Source organism: Coregonus lavaretus (assembly GCF_964263955.1).
Source record: "Coregonus lavaretus genome assembly, chromosome: 15".
Taxonomy (NCBI): domain Eukaryota; kingdom Metazoa; phylum Chordata; class Actinopteri; order Salmoniformes; family Salmonidae; genus Coregonus; species Coregonus lavaretus.
Window position 1 is genome coordinate 18,010,595 of NC_140002.1, and position 24,660 is coordinate 18,035,254.

Here is a 24,660-nt window from a genome sequence, read left to right on the forward strand (position 1 = left end):
TGAAAGTCACTGAGCTCTTCAGTAAGGCCATTCTAGTGCCAATGTTTGTCTATGGAGATTGCATGGCTGTGTGCTCGATTTTATACACCTGTCAGCAACGGGTGCAGCTGAAATAGCCGAATCCACTAATTTGAAGGGGTGTCCACATACTATTCTATATACAGGGCCTTCAGAAAGTATTCAGACCCCATTACTTTTTCCACATTTTATTACGTTACAGCCTTATTCTAAAATTGATTAAATTGTATTTTTTCCTCATCAATCTACACACAACACCCCATAATAACAAAGCAAAAACAGGTTTTTAGAAATTGTTGATAATTTATATATTTTTTTAACCCTGAAATAACACATTTACATAAGTATTCAGACCCTTTCCTCAGTACTTTGTTGAAGCACCTTTGGCAGCGATTACATCAGAGTGTTCTTCGGTATGACGCTACAAGCTTGGCACACCTTATTTGGGGAGTTTCTCCCATTCTTCTCTGCAGATCCTCTCAAGTTCTGTCAGGTTAGATGGGGAGCGTTGCTGCACAGCTATTTTCAGGTCTCTCCAGAGATGTTCGATCGGGTTCAAGTCCGGGCTTTGGCTGGGCCACTCAAGGACATTCAGAGACTTGTCCCGAAGCCACTCCTGCGTTGTCTTGGCTGTGTGCTTTGGGTCGCTGTCCTGTTGGAAGGTGAACCTTCGCCCCAGTCTGAGGTCCTGAGCGCTCTGGAGCAGCTTTTCATCAAGAATCTCTCTGTACTTTGCTCCGTTAATATTTTTCCTCGATCCTGACTCTCCCAGTCCCTGCCGCTGAAAAACATCCCCACAACATGATGCTGCCACCACCATGCTTCACCGTAGGGATGGTGCCAGGTTTCCTCCAGACGTGATGCTTGGCATTCAGGCCAAAGAGTTCAATCTTGGTTTCATCAGACCAGAGAATCTTGTTTCTCATGGTCTGAGAGTCTTTAGGTGCCTTTTGGCAAACTCCTAGCAGGCTGTAATGTGCCTTTTACTGAGGAGGGGCTTCTGTCTGGCCACTCTACCATAAAGACCTGATTGGTGGAGTGCTGCAGAGATGGTTGTCCTTCTGGAAGGTTCTCCCATCTCCACAGAGGAACTCTAGAGCTCTGTCAGAGTGACCATCGGGTTCTTGGTCACCTCCCTGACCAAGGCCCTTCTCCCCCGATTGCTCAGTTGGTGGTTCCAAACTTCTTCCATTTAAGAATGATGGAGGCCACTGTGTTCTTGGGGATCTTCAATGCTGCAGAAATTTTTTGGTATCCTTCCCCAGATCTGTGCCTCGACACGATCCTGTCTCGGAGCTCTACGGACAATTCCTTCGACCTCATGGCTTGATTTTTGCTCTGACATGCACTGTCAACTGTGGGACCTTATATAGACAGGTGTGTGCCTTTCCAAATTATGTCCAATCAATTGAATTTACCACAGGTGGACTCCAATCAAGTTGTAGAAACATCTCAAGGATGTTCAATGGAAACAGTCTCATAGTAAAGGGTCTGAATACTTATGTAAATAAGGTATTTCTGTTTTTTATTTGTTATAAATGTGCAAAGATTTCTTAAAACCTGTTTTCGCTTGGTCATTATGGTATTGTCTGTAGATTGCTGAGAATAAAAAAATGTGTAATATATTTTAGAATAAGGCTGTAAAGTATTTTTTTGTGGAAAAGGTCAAGGGGTCTGAATACTTTCCGAAGGCACTGTATAGTGTATTCTGTTATTGGGAGGTTACAGCAATCACTACAGAATGACATTGCCTTGGCCACAGATTATATTTATCATCAACGTCCCGACATTTTGTATGTAAATTAACTTGACATCAATTATATTGCTGTGCTCTATTATCACAGAGAATGTCCTTTCAGGTCAAGGTGTAAACACAACAACAAAAATGCAAGAACCAATGCTTCTGTTGATGCGCGCGCACATACACACACACACACACAAACACACACACACGCACACGCACACACACACACACACCAAGCTTCATTGTCGTAGGACGTAGGTGATTCAGGCCTAGCTAGCTGATTACCTTCCCCAGCCTGCTTTGTGAGTCCCATCTCCTTGGAGCCATCATGGAGCGCAATCATGGCCTCCAATAACAATATACCTCTAAATAAAGAAGACGTATTGGGTGCATTTCAGTGTTTGCATGATGCTAAGCCTAATAAATTCAGCGGGATGCTCTCTCTGAGCGGTGTATCACACAACTGCAGTTGTTGTTTTCCCCCATGGTAATGCAATTGACCTTTAGTGAATTAGCCCATCCTCTGCCGGCGAGCCATCCCTCTCTGTCCCTGCTTTATGCTGCTGGAAAGAATCAAGAGAAATGGACAACTCTATCTTGCAAGTGCTTGTGCAGGCAAGGGCAATTCATTTGTTCAATCACAAAATCAGTTTACCAGATGGTGTTTATGCAATTTAAGCTCTGACGAAAGCGTTTTTTGTTGTTGTAGTTTTTATGATTTCGTGTTTGGAGGGGGGTGAAATGAATTGGTTGCCGTCTCCGTTTATAGCTTTTCATCAATTAACAGGCGGTGGCGGCTCGGTCTCCTAATTCACTTTAGTTTTATTAGCGGGGGTACATTTTATTAATGGCTTTTTCTGTCACCCAAACGCTGCTTTACGAGTGTATATTTACGTTGCTGGGTTGGGCTGAGTGTAATTCTCTGACGTCTCGTTTTGGTACATCATTAGTCATATACTGTATTTAAGCTGAGAGAGAAAGGAAGCGAGGGAGTAAGGGGAGGGAAGGTGGAAGGTAGAGAGATGGAGGGAAGGAGATCAAGGGATGGAGAAAGAGAGGGGAGAGTAGGAGAGAGAGAGGGAGCCAGAGAGAGAGAGATGACATGGTATCTGTGGACTTCACCAAACAGGAGTGGGTCCGCATTAGAGATGACATTAGAGATGACAATAACTACTGTTGCCCCTGACTACCAAAAGGACAACGGCCTGCCCTTAGGACAGGGCCAGCACAAAACGCTGCGTGTCAAGAGGAAAAGCTCTTTCTTTGCCTTTCTGACTGACATAAAGATAGAGAAGGAGATGGAGGGAACGAATAAGGGAACAGAAGAAATGGAGGGAAACAATACAAAGAGGGAGGGAAAGAATAAAGGAAGCTGAAAGAAAGATTTGGTAGGAAGAATGCTTTGGGAATACTTTGGGAATAGGACTAAAAAGAATGCTTCGGAAAAAAAGAGAGCGAGATAAAGGGAGGGATAAAGTAGATTGGAGAGGGTAAAAATGGAGACGTACAGAGATAACGAGAGCTAGCATTGGCCTTTAATCAAATGTGTAAAAGCTTTGTTAAAAAAACAAACAAAAAAACAATGACAAAATATCAATAAACATACATTTCAGAGCTGTGTTTAGAGGGCAAAAAAATATATTAATGAAATCTGTCCCTCGTGCGGATGGTAGTGAGCAAGGTTCTTCCATATAGCCATTTATTTGCTGTGTAAATGGCAATTTAGTCATCTCTAAATGTCACCTCCTGAAGCCGCTGAGCACCTAAGTCTTGCGTTGGGGCTTTAATAGATTTTTATAAAAGTACAGTATACCCCCATTCCAGTCTCCTTATAGCCAGTTTATCAAAAATGTATTACATTTCTAAGTGGCGTCTACCCCGCGGGGGCTCTGATAGATTTGCTTGCCGCTACTGCCTCTGATCTATATGCATCTGCGCTGGTGGAGAAATGTAATCAGCCGGCAGAGCGCATTATGGCCATAAGAGACTTTTCTCTCACATCTAAATACACAGGAATAATGGAAGACCCTCGAGAGTTAAAAGCAAAAAGAGGGCCTGGGAAAGAAACCCGTAAATGGGTTTATCCTTCTAATAATGACGAGTCTGCCATGTTGAGGTCCACTTTATTAAGTGCAACAACATAGGAACAATATGACATTATCATTATTTACAGTGCAGTATGTTTGCTTTTGATGATGTCACTGCGTTCCTGCATTTTTATTTTTATTTTACCTTTATTTAACTAGGCAAGTCAGTTAAGAAGGGGCGGCAGGTAGCTTAGTGGTTAAGAGCGTTGTGCCAGTAACCGAAAGGTCACTGGTTCTAATCCCCGAGTCGACTAGGTGAAAAAATCTGTCGATGTGCCCTTGAGCAAGGCACTTAACCCTGATTGCTCCTGTAAGTCGCTCTGGATAAGAGCGTCTGCTAAAATGACTGAAAAAAAATGAAATGAAGAACAAATTCTTATTTATAATGACGGCCTACACCGGCCAAACCCGGACGACGCTGGGCCAATTGTGTGCCGCCCTATGGGACTCCCAATCACGGCCGGTTGTGATACAGCCTGGAATCGAACCAGGGGGTCTGTAGTGACGCCTCAAGCACTGAGATGCAGTGCCTTAGACCACTGCGCCATTCGGGAGCCCAAGTAAAGTGTTTAGTGCATTAACGTCTATAATCGTGCAGGAACGCTGCACTGCGGCTGACCCATTGCTTCCAGCTCATTGGGGTATGTGTGTGTCAGGGTTTCCGTTAGCAAAATGTGGCGCCGGACAACGGGACCAGGAAGATTTTAATTCACCGGCCATTTAATAAACATTTTTTGGGAGCATAATCCATTAGGGCGTCCATCCACGGTGCTCAGAATGACAGAAATCACATTTAGATTATGGTAATTCAAATACTTGCCAAAATGCCATTCGCAGGAAAACTCTATATATAAAGCAGACAAATAAAAACCGTAGAAAATATGATAAATTCAGGTTCTTTCAATTGCATTCATCTCTCTACTCAGCCTGTCTGCCTCCCTTTCTATATGTCTTGAACTACTCTTTTTTATCAATTACCCATTATATATGTTTACTACTGGTGACATATGTAATGGGGAATGTATCAAAAATAAACAATCAAAGGGCAAACAATTCACACAATGAAACAATGCATGCTCAAGAATTGTCAGGAGACAGCTGAGCCATTCTGGAGAGACCTGTCCTATATCTTTGCCACACACCCCTCCCCTTCTTTTTGTCTCTACATTTTAAATTATACTCAAGATACATTACATTAATTAACTTAAGATACATGTGCTCATTTCTTTAGCCGCCAATGGATCACGGTGCATCAATGTGTCCATATGGCAGAGGCTGGTGCCCTCGCATGAATTTAATTTTAACTGAAATGTTTACCATTTTAATTCAGATTTGTATGATTAACCATGTGACTTTGTTGATTTTGAGAAACGAAAACGTTATTATTTAAATGAAACTGTTCCATGAAAATTTGCATATGAAAATCATAACTGGCACGCAGATCCCATCTGGACAAGAGGAATACCTATGTAAGAATGCTGTTCATTGACTATAGCTCAGCATTCATTTACATTTACATTTTAGTCATTTAGCAGACGCTCTTATCCAGAGCGACTTACAGGAGCAATTAGGGTTAAGTGCCTTGCTTAAGGGCACATCGACAGATTTTTCACCTAGTCGGCTCGGGGATTAGAACCAGCGACCTTTCGGTTACTGGCACAACGCTCTTACCCACTAAGCTACCTGCCGCCCTACCTAAGCTACCTGCCGCCCTACCTGCCGCCCATTCAACACCATAGTACCCTCCAAGCTCATCATTAAGCTTGAGGCCCTGCGTCTCAACCCAGCCCTGTGCAATTGGGTCATGGACTTCCTGACGGGCCGCCCCAGGTGGTAAAGGTAGGATACAACATCTCCACTTCGCTGATCTTCAACACAGGGGCCCCACAAGGGTGTGTGCTCAGCCCCCTCCTGTACCCATGACTGCGTAGCCATGCACGCCTCCAACTCAATCATCAAGTTTGCAGACGACACAACAGTAGTAGGCTTGTTTACCAACAACGACGAGACAGCCTACAGGGAGGAGGTGAAGGCTCTCAGAGTGTGGTGTCAGGAAAATAATCGTGGACTTCAGAAAACAGCAGAGGGAGTACCCCCCTATCCACATCGACAGGACAGCAGTGGAGAAGGTGGAAAGCTTCAAGTTCCTTGGCGTACACATCACTGACAAACTGAAATGGTCCACCCACACAGACAGTGTGGTGAAGAAGACGCAACAATGCAACCTCAGGAGGCTGAAGAAATTCGTCTTAGCATCTAAAACCCTCACAAACTTTTACAGATGCACAATTGAGAGCATCCTGTCGGGCTGTATCACCGCCTGGTACGGCAACTGCACCGCCCACAACCTCAGGGCTCTCCAGAGGGTGGTGCGGTCTGCACAACGCATCACCGGGGGCAAACTACCTGCCATCCAGGACACCTACAGCACCTGATGTCACAGGAAGGCCAAAAAGATCATCAAGGACAACAACCACCCGAGCCACTGCCTGTTCACCCCGCTATCATCCAGAAGGCGAGGTCAGTACAGGTGCATCAAAGCTGGGACCGAGAGACTGAAAAACAGCTTCTATCTCAAGGCCATCAGACTGTTAAATAGCCATCAATAGCACAGAGAGGCTGCTGCCTACATACAGACTTTAAAATCACTGGCCACTTTAATAAATGGAACACTAGTCACTTTAATAATGCCACTTTAATAAAGTTTACATATCTTGCATTACCCATCTCATATGTATATACTGTATTCAATACTATCTTAATAATGTTTACATATCTTGCATTACCCATCTCATATGTATATACTGTATTCTATACTATCTATTGCATCTTAGCCTATGCCACTCTGACAATGACATTGCTCATCCATATATTTATATATTCTTATTCCATTGTTTTACTTAGATTTTATGTGTATTAGGTATTTTTTGTTGATTTTTTTGATATTACTTGCTAGATATTGCTGCACTGTTGGAACCAGAAGCACAAACATTTCGCTACACTCGCAATAACATCTGCTAACCATGTGTATGTGACCAATACATTTGATTTGATTTGATATTTTGATCGGTAGAACTGGTTGGATAAATTGTAAGCTTCCCCAAACTTGAAATTCACGTGCCGCTTATGAAGTCTTTATAAAATAATTGCCTCCACGTTTCCATGGTCGGATTTGCCTATATGCTACTTTGAAGCAAGGTAAGACATTTAAAAAAATTTTTATTTCACCTTTATTTAACCAGGTAAGCCAGTTGAGAACAAGTTCTCGTTTACAACTGCGACCTGGCCAAGATAAAGCAAAGCAGTGCGATAAAAACAACAACACAGAGTTACATATGGGGTAAAACAAAACATAAAGTCAAAAATACAACAGAAAATATATATACAGTGTGTGCAAATGTAGCAAGTTATGGAGGTAAGGCAATAAATAGGCTATAGTGCAAAATAATTACAATTAGTAATAGATGTGCAAGAGATGATGTGCAAATAGAGATACTGGGGTGCAAATGAGCAAAATAAATAACAATATGGGGATGAGGTAGTTGGGTGGGCTAATTTTAGATGGGCTGTGTACAGGTGCAATGATCGGTAAGCTGCTCTGACAACTGATGCTTAAAGTTAGTGAGGGAGATAAGAGTCTCCAGCTTCAGAGATTTGCAATTCGTTCCAGTCATTGGCAGCAGAGAACTGGAAGGAATGGCGGCCAAAGGAGGTGTTGGCTTTGGGGATGAACAGTGAGATATACCTGCTGGAGCGCATACTACGGGTGGGTGTTGCTATGGTGACCAATGAGCTAAGATAAGGCAGGGATTTGCCTAGCAGTGATTTATATATGGCCTGGAGCCAGTGGGTTTGGCGACGAATATGTAGTGAGGACCAGCCAACAAGAGCGTACAGGTCACAGTGGTGCGTAGTATATGGGGCTTTGGTGACAAAACGGATGGCACTGTGATAGACTACATCCAATTTGCTGAGTAGAGTGTTGGAGGCTATTTTGTAAATGACATCGCCGAAGTCAAGGATCGGTAGGATAGTCAGTTTTACGAGGGCATGTTTGGCAGCATGAGTGAAGGAGGCTTTGTTGCGAAATAGGAAGCAGATTCTAGATTTAACTTTGGATTGGAGATGCTTAATGTGAGTCTGGAAGGAGAGTTTACAGTCTAACCAGACACCTAGGTATTTGTAGTTGTCCACATACTCTAGGTCAGACCTGTCGAGAGTAGTGATTCTAGTCGGGTGGGCGGGTGCCAGCAGCGTTCGATTGAAGAGCATGCATTTAGTTTTACTAGTGTTTAAGAGCAGTTGGAGGCTACTGAAGGAGTGCTGTATGGCATTGAAGCTCGTTTGGAGGTTTGTTAACACAGTGTCCAATGAAGGGCCAGATGTATACAAAATGGTGTCGTCTGCGTAGAGGTGGATCTGAGAGTCACCAGCAGCAAGAGCGACATCATTGATATACACAGAGAAAAGAGTCGGCCCAAGAATTGAACCCTGTGGCACCCCCATAGAGACTGCCATAGGTCCAGACAACAGGCCCTCCGATTTGACACATTGAACTCTATCTGAGAAGTAGTTGGTGAACCAGGCGAGGCAGTCATTTGAGAAACCAAGGCTATTTAGTCTGCCAATAAGAATGCGGTGGTTGACAGAGTCGAAAGCCTTGGCAAGGTCGATGAAGACGGCTGCACAGTACTGTCTATTATCGATCGCGGTTATAATATCGTTTAGGACCTTGAGCGTGGCTGAGGTGCACCCATGACCAGCTCGGAAACCGGATTGCATAGCGGAGAAGGTACGGTGGGATTCGAAATGGTCGGTGATCTGTTTGTTAACTTGGCTTCAAAAACTTTCGAAGGCAGGGCAGGATGGATATAGGTCTGTAACAGTTTGGATCTAGAGTGTCACCCCCTTTGAAGAGGGGGATGACCGCGGCAGCTTTCCAATCTCTGGGGATCTCAGACGTTACGAAAGAGAGGTTGAACAGGCTAGTAATAGGGGTTGCGACAATTTCGGCGGCTAGTTTTAGAAAGAAAGGGTCCAGATTGTCTAGCCCAGATGATTTGTAGGGGTCCAGATTTTGCAGCTCTTTCAGAACATCAGCTGTCTGAATTTCTGTGAAGGAGAAGCGGGGGGGGGGGGGGGGGGGGGCATGGGCAAGTTGCAGCGGAGGGTGCAGAGCTGGTGGCCGGGGTAGTGATATTCAGGTGGAAAGCATGGCCAGCCGTAGTAAAATGCTTGTTGAAATTCTCGATTATTGTAGATTTATCGGCGGTGATAGTTTTTTCTAGCCTCAGTGCAGTGGGCAGCTGAGAGGAGGTGCTAGTATTCTCCATGGACTTTACAGTGTCCCAAAACTTTTTGGAGTTAGTGCTACAGGATGCACATTTCTGTTTGAAAAAGTTAGCCTTTGCTTTCCTAACTGCTTGTGTATATTGGTTCCTAACTTTCCTGAAAAGTTGCATATCGCGGGGGCTATTTGATGCTAAGGCAGTACGCCACAGGATGTTTTTGTGCTGGTCAAGGGCAGTCAAGTCTGAGGAGAACCAGGGGCTATATCTGTTCTTAGTTCTGTATTTTTTGAATGGGGCATGTTTATTTAAGATTGAGAGGAAATTACTTTTAAAGAACAACCAGGCATCCTCTACTGACGGAATGAGATCTATATAGGGCGGCAGGTAGCTTAGTGGGTAAGAGCGTTGTGCCAGTAACCGAAAGGTCGCTGGTTCTAATCCCAGAGCCGACTAGGTGAAAAATCTGTCGATGTGCCCTTGAGCAAGGCACTTAACCCTAATTGCTCCTGTAAGTCGCTCTGGATAAGAGTGTCTGCTAAATGACAAAAAATGTAAAACATTTATATCCATCCAGGATACCTGGGCCAGGTCAATTAGGAAGGCCTGCTCGCTAAAGTGTTTTAGGGAGCGTTTGACAGTGATGAGGGGTGGTCGTTTGACCGCGGACCCGTTATTGACGCAGGCAATAAGGCAGTGATCGCTGAGATCCTGGTTGAAGACAGCGGAGGTGTATTTAGAGGGTAAGTTAGTCAGGATGATATCTATGAGGGTACCCATGTTTATGGATTTAGGGTTGTACCTGGTAGGTTCGTTGATAATTTGTGTGAGATTGAGGGCATCTAGTTTGGATTGTAGGATGGCCGGGGTGTTAAGCATATCCCAATTTAGGTCACCAAGCAGTACGAACTCTGAAGATATATGGGGGGCAATCAATTCACATATGGTGTCCAGGGCACAGCTGGGGGCTGAGGGGGGTCTGTAGCAAGCGGCAACAGTGAGAGACTTATTTCTGGAAAGGTGGATTTTTAGAAGTAGAAGCTCAAACTGTTTGGGCACAGACCTGGATAGTATGATAGAGCTCTGCTGGCTATCTCTACAGTAGATTGCAACTCCACCCCCTTTGGCAGTTCTATCTAGACGGAAAATGTTGTAGTTGGGGATGGAAATTTCAGAATTTTTGGTGGCCTTCCTAAGCCTAAGCGTTGGGTAACAATGAAAGAGATAGCATCACAATATGAAGTAAAAAATTCAGGTTTCAAACAATTAAGTAGGCTTATGTTTTCCAAAATGCATACTGTATCCAGCTCACATTATAAAGTGGTGGGTGACGCGCTGATAGCCTGTTGCCTGCACTTGAATGGTGAGTGAGAGGCGTGCTTCAATTAGGCTACCAAAGAAAAAGGTTGGGTTGTGAGCATAAAGACACATTCATGTTCTCTATAAGTTAATGGACAAGAAAGTACCTCTTATATTATTTTATTGTGATACTAGATTACATGAGTCTGACAAAGCAGGTAACAGCCTACTTAGACACACCCACTTGTTTGGTGTGAGTAGAAGGTGTAACTAATCAGCTTCGTCATTAGGTCTTTGGTCTTTCACTTAATCACTTAATGGGCTCCCGAGTGGCGCAGTGGTCTAAGGCACTGCATCTCAGTGCTTGAGGCGTCACTACAGACCCCCTGGTTAGATTCCAGGCTGTATCACAACCGGCCGTGATTGGGAGTCCCATAGGGCGGCGCACAATTGGCCCAGCGTCGTCCGGGTTTGGCCGGTGTAGGCCGTCATTGTAAATAAGAATTTGTTCTTAATTGACTTGCCTACTTAAATAAAGGTAAATTAAATAATCCAATCAGATGGCATAATCAAGCACAATGCCTGTGTTTTCCCGGTCTTTCTGCTGAGAAAGGTCTGTCAGAGATTTTGATTGGATTTCTAGATCAAGGCTGCTCTGCTCAAACGCCAGCTGTAAAGTGTTGTTTTGTTTATGCACAATCAGGAGATTTGAAATTGCAATGCCAAAAATGTCCTTCAGCAACTGTTTCTGACAATGAGAGTCATTATGAACAAAGCGAGAGAATCGTGAATTTACTAACCATTGCAAATGGCTTTATGTGGCAGTAAGTTGAAAATCTAATACAATCAAATGATTATAGTTAGCCCACAATAGTATGGCAACCGAGATGTGGTATTGACCTGATAATAGAGTTCACTAATGATTTGTGACATCATCGTGTTGTCATGCTCATATTAACGATTGGACTGAGAAAGGAAATACAGTTGGCGATAGTGACAGGCCACATCCATGTCCATTACTCATTTAACAGATAGTTTCAACATCAATTATAGATCAACTGGCAGCCTGCAAATACCAGGGCTCATTGTCAAAAAGCGTCTCCGAGTAGAATCGCTGATCTAGGATCAGGTCCCCCTGTCCATGTAGTCTTATTCATTTTTATCTCAAAAGCTAAACTAATCCTAGATCAGCACTCTTACTCTGAGACGGTCAGTACATGTGGTCCCAGAACTAGAGGACTCATTGGTATCTTGTCAGTGTTTCTCCTAGACAAAAACCAATTCAAGTCTGTTTTGTTTGGAGGGCATAAAAGTAAGCCTAAGCAGTAGTAAGGAGAAACATTGAATCTGCAGTAACTGGTGAGCTAAGGTAGCAGGAGTTGTAACGGAAAAACAAAATCTATTGCCTGTTCATTGCATCAGGTACAACATGGAAAGAAAGGCAGGGGAGAGATCAGAGCTAAATGTATCACTGTACCTGCGTTCTGTATAATAGCCATAACAGGAAATAGGATCGAACGAGTGATTCCATACAACCGTAACATCAGTGCTCAGCATTTACAACGCCGGCTCCAAAGGCTAACAAAAGTTTAGCCGAGCACGGATATGAACTTTATCATATCACTTTACCGCTGACTGCCGAGTTCATCGTGAATGCATTCTCGCGATGGCGCAGGGGGACAGTTAACTTTTCGCATATCGCTTTTGCATATACAGTGGGGAGAACAAGTATTTTATACACTGCCGATTTTGCAGGTTTTCCTACTTACAAAGCATGTAGAGGTCTGTAATTTTTATCATAGGTACACTTCAACTGTGAGAGCCGGAATCTAAAACACAAGTCCAGAAAATCACATTGTATGATTTTTAAGTAATTTGCATTTTATTGCATGACATACAAGGGGGGGAAACATATTTTAGTCAGCCACCAATTGTGCAAGTTCTCCCACTTAAAAAGATGAGAGAGGCCTGTAATTTTCATCATAGGTACACGTCAACTATGACAGACAAATTGAGAAAAAAATATACAGAATATCACATTGTAGGATTTTTTATGAATTTATTTGCAAATTAGGGTGGAAAATAAGTATTGGGTCACCTACAAACAAGCAAGATTTCTGGCTCTCACAGACCTGTAACTTCTTCTTTAAGAGGCTCCTCTGTCCTCCACTCCTTACCTGTATTAATGGCACCTGTTTGAACTTGTTATCAGTATAAAAGACACCTGTCCACAACCTCAAACAGTCACACTCCAAACTCCACTATGGCCAAGACCAAAGAGCTGTCAAAGGACACCAGAAACAAAATTGTAGACCTGCACCAAGCTGGGAAGACTGAATCTGTAATAGGTAAGCAGCTTGGTTTGAAGAAATCAACTGTGGGAGCAATTATTAGGAAATGGAAGACATTCAAGACCACTGATAATCTCCCTCGATCTGGGGCTCCACACAAGATCTCACCCTGTGGGGTCAAAATGATCACAAGAACGGTGAGCAAAAATCCCTGAACCACACGGGGGGACCTAGTGAATGACCTGCAGAGAGCTGGGACCAAAGTAACAAAGCCTACCATCAGTAACACACTTTGCCGCAAGGGACTCAAATCCTGCAGTGCCAGACGTGTCCCCCTGCTTAAGCCATGTCTAGGCCCGTCTGAAGTTTGCTAGAGTGCATTTGGATGATCCAGAAGAGGATTGGGAGAATGTCATATGGTCAGATGAAACCAAAATATAACTTTTTGGTAAAAACTCAACTCGTCGTGTTTGGAGGACAAAGAATGCTGAGTTGCATCCAAAGAACACCATACCTACTGTGAAGCATGGGGGTGGAAACATCATGCTTTGGGGCTGTTTTTCTGCAAAGGGACCAGGACGACTGATCCGTGTAAAGGAAAGAATGAATGGGGCCATGTATCGTGAGATTTTGAGTGAAAACCTCCTTCCATCAGCAAGGGCATTGAAGATGAAACGTGGCTGGGTCTTTCAGCATGACAATGATCCCAAACACACCGCCCGGGCAACGAAGGAGTGGCTTCGTAAGAAGCATTTCAAGGTCCTGGAGTGGCCTAGCCAGTCTCCAGATCTCAACCCCATAGAAAATCTTTGGAGGGAGTTGAAAGTCTGTGTTGCCCAGCGTCAGCCCCAAAACATCACTGCTCTAGAGGAGATCTGCATGGGGGAATGGGCCAAAATACCAGCAACAGTGTGTGAAAACCTTGTGAAGACTTACAGAAAACGTTTGACCTGTGTCATTGCCAACAAAGGGTATATAACAAAGTATTGAGAAACTTTTGTTATTGACCAAATACTTATTTTCCACCAGAATTTGCAAATAAATTCATTAAAAATCCTACAATGTGATTTTCTGGATTTTTTTTCCTCATTTTGTCTGTCATAGTTGTTGTGTACCTATGATGAAAATTACAGGCCTCTCTCATCTTTTTAAGTGGGAGAACTTGCGCAATTGGTGGCTGACTAAATACTTTTTTCCCCCACTGTAAGTATTTGATACATCAGAAAAGCAGAACTTCATATTTGGTACCGAAACCTTTGTTTGCATTTACAGAGATCATACGTTTCCTGTAGGTCTTGACCAGGTTTGCACACACTGCAGCAGGGATTTTGGCCCACTCCTCCATACAGACCTTCTCCAGATCCTTCAGGTTTTGGGGCTGTCGCTGGGCAATACGGACTTTCAGCTCCCTCCAAAGATTGTCTATTGGGTTCAGGTCTGGAGACTGGCTAGGCCACTCCAGGACCTTGAGATGCTTCTTACTGAGCCACTCCTTAGTTGCCCTGGCTGTGTGTTCCGGGTCGTTGTCATGCTGGAAGACCCAGCCACGACCCATCTTCAATGCTCTTACTGAGGGAAGGAGGTTGTTGGCCAAGATCTCGCGATACATGGCCCCATCCATCCTCCCCTCAATACGGTGCAGACGTCCTGTCCCCTTTGCAGAAAAGCATCCCCAAAGAATGATGTTTCCACCTCCATGCTTCACGGTTGGGATGGTGTTCTTGGGGTTGTACTCATCCTTCTTCTTCCTCCAAACACGGCGAGTGGAGTTTAGACCAAAAAGCTCTATTTTTGTCTCATCAGACCACATGACCTTCTCCCATTCCTCCTCTGGATCATCCAGATGGTCATTGGCAAACTTCAGACGGACCTGGACATGCGCTGGCTTGAGCAGGGGGACCTTGCGTGCGCTGCAGGATTTTAATCCATGACGGCGTAGTGTGTTACTAATGGTTTTCTTTGAGACTGTGGTCCCAGCTCTCTTCAGGTCATTGACCAGGTCCTCCCGTGTAGTTCTGGGCTGATCCCTCACCTTCCTCATGATCATTGATGCCCCACGAGGTGAGATCTTGCATGGAGTCTCAGACCGAGGGTGATTGACCGTCATCTTGAACTTCTTCCATTTTCTAATAATTGCGCCAACAGTTGTTGCCTTCTCACCAAGCTGCTTGCCTATTGTCCTGTAGCCCATCCCAGCCTTGTGCAGGTCTACAATTTTATCCCTGATGTCCTTACACAGCTCTCTGGTCTTGGCCATTGTGGAGAGGTTGGAATCTGTTTGATTGAGTGTGTGGACAGGTGTATTTTATACAGGTAACGAGTTCAAACAGGTGCAGTTAATACAGGTAATGAGTGGAGAACAGGAGGACTTCTTAAAGAAAAACTAACAGGTCTGTGAGAGCCGGAATTCTTACTGGTTGGTAGGTGATCAAATACTTATGTCATGCAATAAAATGCAAATTAATTACTTAAAAATCATACAATGTGATTTTGTGGATTTTTATTTTAGATTCCGTCTCTCACAGTTGAAGTGTACCTATGATAAAAATTACAGACCTCTACATGCTTTGTAAGTAGGAAAACCTACACATTCGGCAGTGTATCAAATACTTGTTCTCCCCACTGTATATTTTGAGGAGTGGCAGGGGACCTGAACTTTTCCGGTCACAGAGAGACGCACCTCACTAGGGGAAAGAAGAGTCTATGGGTCTACAGTACATTCATGTGCATGGAAGAGAAGGGAGTCGTCCACCTGTCCCAGTCCCAGCTCTTTTGTTTGAGCGTATGAAAATATGGCGTCATTGTCACCCCTCAGGAAACACAAAGGAGTCAGACAGGATGGGATACAGCCCCAGATCGTGATAAGATTGTGGGAGCAACGAGAGAGAGAGAGAGAGAGAGAGAGAGAGAGAGAGAGAGAGAGAGAGAGAGAGAGAGAGAGAGAGAGAGAGAGAGAGAGAGAGAGTCTAAACATTTTAGTGAGAGAATTGTGATGGGCGCAAGTTGGCAGCTCTGATGAGTGCCATTGACAGCCTAGCGTTGCAGTGGGAGGAGGGATCCTGGGCCTGGCCCCTCCAGTAGGAACACAAAAATATAATCCAAGATGGCAGACAGTCTGTTCGTTTGTATGTCTGATCGCTGAGATCTGAGTTTGAAGTGTTTTTATGTTTCAACACTATTTGACTCAATATGAATTTAAAATGGAAATATCTCTGCCATTTTTAAAGTCATGCCCCCTTCCGTCCTTGAATTTTCCTAAATAAGTATATTTAACACACGTATGCTGTTAGAATTTCGATATCACGAACATAATGTGTTATAAGCAGTTTTAAGAGGACATGTAATTTCCAAAACGTGACTTTTTAAAATCTTCCTACAGAATCACATGCAGGTAAGACGTTTTTATTTATATATAGTATCAGAAAGCGCAGATTCAGAGATTTCCAAAACAATTAAAATACTATCAAAATTGAAGAGATGAGCTCTATTTCAAAATATAACCTTGTCCAAGAATAACCACTGTTCCATGCGCTCCACACATGAGCACACGGCAACAGATAGCCTACAGTAACATTAACGAATGAAAATGCTATTGTGTTCTTTGAAATAATAATTTTACTCAAGATCTTCATAAACACAACCAAAACATTTTTTTCTACGATAGCATACTGTATATGAAATGTATTTATTAGACTGTTAGAATATTGGAGTCAAAATGACTTGTTTTGGCTTGAAGGGGGGTCTAGGCTATTCTGGTGTTAAATACCCTGATCCTGTCACTTTGATGTGAATGTGGATGCTATATATGTCTACTATTATTTTTTAAATCTCAGTCTCAATTTTATGGAAATTGTTTGGAAAAAGAATCCTGACTGACAAGGCCTGTTTTGCCTTGGACTGTTCGTGACTGACACCTGTTTGGAATGTTGGGACGAGCCAGGAGCGTCTGTCTGTGCCCAAGGCATGCGTTTCTGATAACATCATTATGTCTGCATTTGTCATATTTGCTCATATTCTCTAAATTATGTCAATTTTCAGGGTTAGACTTCTGACATTAATATGTACCAGACCAAGACATGCTTTATTTTTTAAATCAGAGGGGGTTGGTAGAGATTGCATGGTATCTACCAGCCCAGGGTTTGGTCGCAAACTTCCAGAGATCAACAATAAAAGCATAACAATACGTCTCAATATTATCAGGACCAGCTGACAGCAAATATTTATATTTTCCTCACACACTAGGGGGTTGTCAGGTCATACATTACCATGGGTAGAGGGTGGTGATAATGGTAACTGTAGAATGAACAGGCTTACATACGCACACACTCACACACACAGTGTGGATGTTGGAAGTGGTGGTGTTTGTGGTGTGGTGGGTATGAGGGTATCACATATGCACACAAACAATGCATGCACAACCAGCACGCGCACACACAAACACAGGGAGGTGGTGGGAGGTTATACTGTACCTGCAGTGGCTTCAGGGGGAGAGATGGTGGTGGTGGGAATTGTGGTGGTAGCTGTAGTGGGTTTAGGGGTAGTGGTGGGGGCATCTGGATGAAGAAAACAAATACATGACAGACACGGAAACTAATGAGTAAACCATGAAAACAAAACACACAACGAAACAGACCTGGGTTAAAATACTATTTGAAAGCTTTCAAATACTTTGAGCATTTTTGCTTGGCCACCTAGAGTGCCAGATAGGCAGGGTTGGAGCTTTGGGACTGTTGTATTGGTCCATGAAGTCAGGCCAGCTTAATCAAGCACAGAAAGTATTTGAAATTATTTCAAATAGTATTTGGACCTAGGTCTGCAATGAAATAAGGCAATTGTGATGGGGACATTATTGATACATACCAGTGATAGTGTATTTGTTTGCCTCTAAGCCTGTCTATATAAAACATTAGTTAAGTTTAGGTATTAATTCTGAATAGTTAAAAAGCCGTAACTCACGGTTTAGCCCTTCCTCAACCCTATCTATAACGCCCTTCCTCATTGCGAGGCTACAGTATGTTAACAGGCACTTGCATTGCCCCTATTGGACAAGTAATTGCCATGTAAATACATCATCACGTAAATTCACCATTCTCGAAAAACGCTTGGCTAGTGCATAATCCACTGGAGCTTGGGCTGCGACGTCCAAATGTGTCAATGAATCTCTGCTACGGATATACTGTTGGCATGATATCAATAAAAAGCCCCATCACAAGTTCAAACAGAAAAAACAAACAAATCCAAAACGCTATCCTTTAAAAAAGCATGATGGACATAATAAGTGATGAAAATGCAATGTCCAACGCCCATGACATCAACAAACAAACAAACAAACACAGTGGCGCAACATGATGTCCGAGGGAGGGAGGGACGTTTGGCAGACAGACTTTCAGCTCAAGGCAATTTCCCCCCCTGTTGCATTTTACTTTTACTTCATTAGTCGGCTCCACCCCCCACCAATAACTGTAGGGGGACATCAAAAGTGACATTCTCTCAGTCGGAGTGGTGGTGCTGCATTAATAAGAACCTGGGGCTGAGGCTTGCAGTCAGGATAGAGACTCGACACTCGGCATGCTGCTCAGATTGCCTGAGAGTATACCAAAAAACAGTGGGACGTGTTAAAGGAGTGCAGAGAGCGAGTGATTGGGGCAGCTTTTTCCGGCGATGAGAGAGACGACAACCAAACAGGTTAATGGAATGAGGGGAGAGAGAGAGAGAAAGATAGCGAGAGAAGAGAGAGAGAAAGAGAGAAAGAGAAAGAGAGAGAGAGAAAGAGAGAGAGAGAGAAAGAGAGAGAGAGAGAAATAGAGGGGGGGGGGGGGGGGTGGAGAGAGGGAGAGAGAGTGAGAGCGAAATAGAGAGAGACAGAGAGAGGAGAGAATTTTCTGTTGTGCTGAAAGGCGTGAGCGGTGACTTGCGCCCGCCGCCGCACAACTGTTTGCCGGTCTGTCCTCATCTAGCCAGACAGATACCACTGTGTTAACATCTGTGTAGGTAGGGGGACATTTGCAGACAGCCTCCCTTCCTACCGCCCTCCCTGCTTTGTTTGTTGTCTGCGTTCCATCAGAACATCACGGCAGGAGGGCCCAGAGACACTTTCCAACCACTTTCCAACAGACTAATGATGAGATGTGGAAGACTGGGCGGTAGGCAGGGAGGGAAACATCAGAGAGAGAGACGTGCGTGGGCGGTGACAGCTAAACGTCGTCTTCAAACATGCTGTTTACCAAGCCTTTAAATATCACTGACAGGATAAGCAAATAATAAATAATATTTGAAATGCGGCATTTTAAATGCATGTCAATAAAATGAAATGAATGCTGCCCATCCCTGCAGGAAAATAACAGTTATAAGAAATCCTGCTACGCCCTCTGACGAACCATCAAACAGAAAAAGCATCAATACAGGATTATGATCGAATCCTACTACACCGGCTCTGATGCTCGCTGGATGTGGCAGGGCTTGCAAACTATCACAGATTCCAAAGGGAAACCCAGCCGCGAGCATGTTAGTGACACAAGCCTACCAGAGGAGCTAAATTCCTTCTATGCTTGCTTCGAGGCAAGCAACACTGAACCATGCATGAGAGCACCAGCTGTTCTGGACGACTGTGTTATCACGCTCTCCATAGCCAATGTGAGTAAAACCTTTAAACAGGTTAACATTCACAAGTCCGCAGGGCCGGCGGACTTCCAGGACGCTTACTCAGAGCATGCACTGACCAGCTGGCAAGTGTCTTTAGTGACATTTTCAAACTCTCCCTGACCCAGTCTGTAATACCTACATGTTTCAAGCAGACCACCATAGTCACTGTGCCCAAGAACGCCAAGGTATCCTGTCTAAATGACAATCACCCAGTAGCACTCATATCTGTAGCCATGAAATGCTTTGAGAGACTGCTCATGGCTCACATAAACACCATCATCCCAGACACACTGGACCCACTACAATTCGCATACCACCCCAATAGAACCACAGATGATGCAATCTCTATTGCACTCCACACTGCCCTTTCCCACCTGGACAAGAGGAACACCGATATGAGAATGCTATTCATTGACTAAAGCTCAGCGTTCAACACCATAGTGCCCCCCAAGCTAATCCCTAAGCTAAGAACCTCTGCAACTGGATCCTGGACATCCTAATGGGCCGCGCCAGGTGGTGAGGGTAGGCAACAACACATCCGCCACACTGACCTTCAACACGAGGGCCCCTCAGTGGTGCGTGCTTAGACCCCTCCTGTATCCCCTGTTCACCCATGACTGCGTTGCCGCCACGACTCCAACACCATCATTATGTTTGCCGACGACACAACGGAGGTAGGCCGGATCACTGACGATGATGAGACAGACTAAAGGGAGGAGGTCAGAGACCTGGCAGTGTTGTACCAGGACAACAAACTCTCCCTTCCCCTGCAGGAGGCTGAAAATATTTGGAATGGGCCCTCAGATCCTCAAAAAGTTATACAGCTGCCCCATTGAGGGCATCTTGACTGGCTGCATCACCACTTGGTAAGGCAACTGCTTGGCATCCGGCCGCAAGGTGCTACAGAGGGTTGTGAGTACGGCCCAGTACATCACTGGGGCCGAGCTCCCTGCCATCTAGAACCTCTATACCAGGCAGTGTCAGAGGAATGGCAAGCGGTACCGATTCACCAAGTTTGAAACCAACAGGACCCTGAATTGCTTCTACCCCAAGCCATAAGACTGATAAATAGTTAAATAGCTAACCAAATAGCTACTCGGACTATCTGCATTGACCCTTTTTGCACTAACTTTTTGACTAATCACATATGCTGCTGCTACTATTTATTATATGTCACTTTATTCCTAGTTATATGTACATACAGTATCTACCTCAATTACCTCGTACCCCTGCACATCGACTCTGTACTGGTACCCCTGTGTATATAACCAAGTTATCGTTACTCATTGTGTATTTATTATTACTTTTATTATTATGTGTTTTACTTTTCTATTATTTCTCTATTTTCTTTCTCTCTGCATTGTTGGAAAGGGCTCGTAAGTAAGCATTTCACTGTTAGTCTACACCTGTTGTTTACGAAGCATGTGACAAATACATTTGATTTGAGCTTGAAGGTAAAGAAATTAAGAAATGGTGCTTGTATCTAATGAAATGGAGGGGTCACTTTCTCCTCTACTTTTATTGCTTTCGGTTCTGACAGTTTGTAATACTAGCTGCAACTTGTGTGTCTGAAATGAGCGTATGCCAGTGGGCTGTTTTCGTAGCTTATGAATGATGTCAAAAGAGATGTGAGGGAAATCTGAGGCCATCTGCAATGACTTCACTTCAAAGTTTTAAGCATACTTGGTGTTGACTAGGGCTGTTTCTCAAATGACATCCTATACCCTTTATAGTGCACTATTTTGACCAGGACCCGTAGGGCTCTGGTCATTAGTAGTGTACTAAATAAGAAATAGGGTTTCATTTGGGACGTAACCAAGGCTATTGAACTACTTGCAACATTTTCAATTGCCCTTCCAGAGGTAAAAGCTGGGGTAAATAAAACAGGTGTGACTTAAGAGATGTGACTGGTATGCCAACCCATAACTCTAAACCTGACCCGAACCTAACCATAAACAATTGGGTTCACTGGTGCCATATCCCTTTAGTTTTTCCAGACTGAAACACACATTCTTTACTTTTACTACGAGGATCAAATCACAGTGGGCAGCAATCCATCTTTCCAAACGTTTCTTCACGTCAACAACACTCAAAGTCGGCAGCCATCTTGTGGTGTATTCAAGGGTCACCTTCCCTCTACTGGAGCCCACCCAGAATACCGTCAGTATATCTGTAGCACTTTCCCTCTCCCCAGGGGGGGACAAGTGGACGAGATTGGCGGCATATTTCTCCAAGGGAGAGGTACTTAAAGAGATGTGTATGTTTGGCTTGTCAATAAAGTCCATTTATGGATCATGGGTTGTCAGAGTTTAGTTGTTACCTGTCCCAAACTCCCCGGGATTCACAAGGCCTGCCTTGACAGGGCAGTTGCTTTCACGTCGTTTCTCGGAACAGTGCACCCATGTTGATGATCTTTGCCAAAGGTGAGACAGGAGGGAGTTTGGGGAGTAGTGGCATGATGAGTTTCTACACTGACGGAGGAAGTCAGCTTGGCGTTAAGAAATAGAAAGTGGATTGATGAAGTGTTTATAGTTGATCATCTTGTCCGTGTAAAGGAGTATATTTAAACTGTACTTTATTTCAGTACATTAGACAAAGAGGAACAGTTGTAATATACACTGAATAAAAATATAAAAGCAACATTTAAAGTGTTGGTCTCATGTTTCATGAGCTGAAATAAAAGATATCAGAAATGTTCCATACGCACAAATGCTTATTTCGCTCAAATTTTGTGCACAAATTTCTTTACATCCCCGTTAGTGAGGATTTCAACTTTGCCAAGATAATCCATCCACCTGACAGATGTGACATATCAAGAAGCTGATTAAACAGCATGATCATTATACAGGTGCACCTTGTGCTGGGGACAATAAAAGGCCACTCTAAAATGTATAGTTTTGTCAAACAACACAATGCCACAGATGTCTCAAGTTTTGAGGGAGCGTGCAATTGGTATGCTGACTGCAGGAATGTCCACCAGAGCTGTTGCCAGATAATCGAATGTTCATTTCTCTACCAAACATCGTTTTAGAGAATTTGGCAGTACCTCCAACCGGCCTCACAACCACAGACCACGTGTATGGCGTTGTGTGCGCGAGCAGTTTGCTGATGTCAAGGTTGTGAACAGAGTGGTGGCGGTGGTGTTACGGTATTGGCAGGCATAAGCTACAGACAACGAACACAATTATATTTGATCTATGGCAATTTGAATGCACAGAGATACCGTGACGACATACTGAGGCCCATTTTTTTTTAAAGGTATCTGTGATCAACATATGCATATCTGTATTCCCAGTCATGTGAAATCCATAGATTAGAGCCTAATTTATTTATTTCAATTGACTGATTTCCTGATATGAACTGTAACTCAGTAAATCTTTAAAATTGTTGCATGTTGCGTATATATTTTTGTTCAGTATATTTTGTTGTAATGTATTCTGTTTGGCTCCAGGAGGCCTTTTCACCTTATAAAATAGATACATGTGTAAAGAAAGAAAGTAATTCAATATGATTCCCTTTTGCGTCCCTTTGATATTTTAAGTAGAAATCGTGCACCAATATTGAATTTTAAAAGCCTGTTATATTAAATGAAGTGCCCTTTAATATAGACCACATGGAAAATTCAATATATCAGATTTCTATATGAATAAAGACTTAAAGTGCCAATTTCAGCATTTTGACATGTCCCTCTTTGTACTCTCTGTGACTTCTAGGAAGATTTTAACCCACTTAACCCCAACATTTCTCCAAGTTTTCACCATCATTGTAAAGCCCTAGTTATTTTGTTGGTTTGACAAAGTAATTTTTGAAGATTATATATTTTTCATGTGATTATTGATTCTTTTTTTTGTCCCTCATTTTAAGGTCAACCCTGTTATGTGGACTGAATGACTTAATATGGTGAAACTATTCCCTTTTGAAATAATTTTTTCAAAAGAAACATTGAACATCTCATAGTCAAATCAAGTGAGGTGATTCTACAAACTTTTTTGTGTTTTGTAGTGGAAAGCTGAGTGGGTCGAGCGTAACATGTCAACCCTGTTACCCATAGACAGACAGGCTAGAATTGTTTTAACAATGTCTTTCAAATTGCCCACCCCTGTTACACACAACAAGCTTCCATCCCCCTGTCACAAGGGGATGTATGGCTGATTTAAGATGATATCGTCAACCCTGTTTCGGTCAACCCTGTTACTTTGTTTGGAACTAAACAAGCACTCACTATAGTATCGATGGGAGAACATGTTTTTTATTAAGTTGAACATGTGCTCTTCATGACAGAATGTAAAAGTTCAGTCAAATCAAAAGTTACACTACCCAAATGGGACTCATTTCGTGGAACGAAAAAAAAGGGCTGAGAATCCAGCCTGGAACAATTTCAGAAGCAAACCATGCCGGCCTTGAGGTGGTCCGCATTTTTATGCAAACACACTCTGTTAATCTCCGATATTTTTATTTATTATTTCTAACAAAGAACATATTCCATTCCTATAAACTGAGGCTTGAAAAAATAATGGCTGAACGGACAAATAGGGGGGACTATCTTGCGGCGGGAGCCTTGCTAACTGGGCTTGTGCCACTGATGACTTTCACACACGTCGGGAGCTGACAAACTCGAGCTCGGTGGTGGTGCTACTTAATTGGATTTATCCCATAATGAACTGCGAGGGCCCAGCAGATGTTTGGGTTCATCGGTGTCAATAGCTCATTAAAAACTTGGCAGCGATAATAAGATCTATACTTTCCCTGCTTCCCACCCTCCAAAAAGGCTCGACTGTAGCAAATGTTTAGCAAGGTTTCCTTACAAAAAGCAGCACTCCACGCTACCCGCTATTCCAGTGATGTTGTATCAAACGCAGTGGAAGCTTATTGACTTCAAATATGGGAAGCAGTGAGTGAGTTTCCCCAGTTGAGTCACTGTGGCTTGTTTACCGGGGCAGATTAAGAATCGGCCCAGAGTGCTTGGAGCGGAGGCTGCATTAAAATACTGGCAGAGACAGAAAATATACCTCCCCAGTCATGCTAAGTGCTAAGAAAGAGAGTTTCTCACTTCCTGTGTCTCTTGGTTTTATCCCCTTAGACAGCGGAGTATAAACACACCTCTGAACATTTACTCAGGTGCATATGACACAGCAGACACAAACAGACATGTGGAGGGGAGGGGAGAGGCAGGCAGGCAACAGGCCAATTAATTATTTAACCAAAAGAGAGGTGTGGGAGTGGCAAACTGGCACGTGGGGGGTAGTATAAGAATCTCACTCAAGTCAATGAGGAAAACAGAACAATCTGGC

At 43.5% G+C, this 24,660-nt stretch overlaps 1 protein-coding gene across 1 annotated transcript in view; it reads right to left on the minus strand.

Annotated features, from left to right (window-relative positions):
* LOC311142057 (cell adhesion molecule 1-like) overlaps positions 1–24,660 on the minus strand; it is a gene marked incomplete at both ends in the record, with an annotated part of 471,507 nt that overhangs the window by 40,376 nt on the left and 406,471 nt on the right. The window contains one exon of the mRNA XM_084177610.1: positions 17,197–17,280. Coding sequence (XP_084033736.1) covers positions 17,197–17,280 — 84 coding nt within the window. The remainder of the gene's footprint in view (positions 1–17,196; positions 17,281–24,660) is intronic.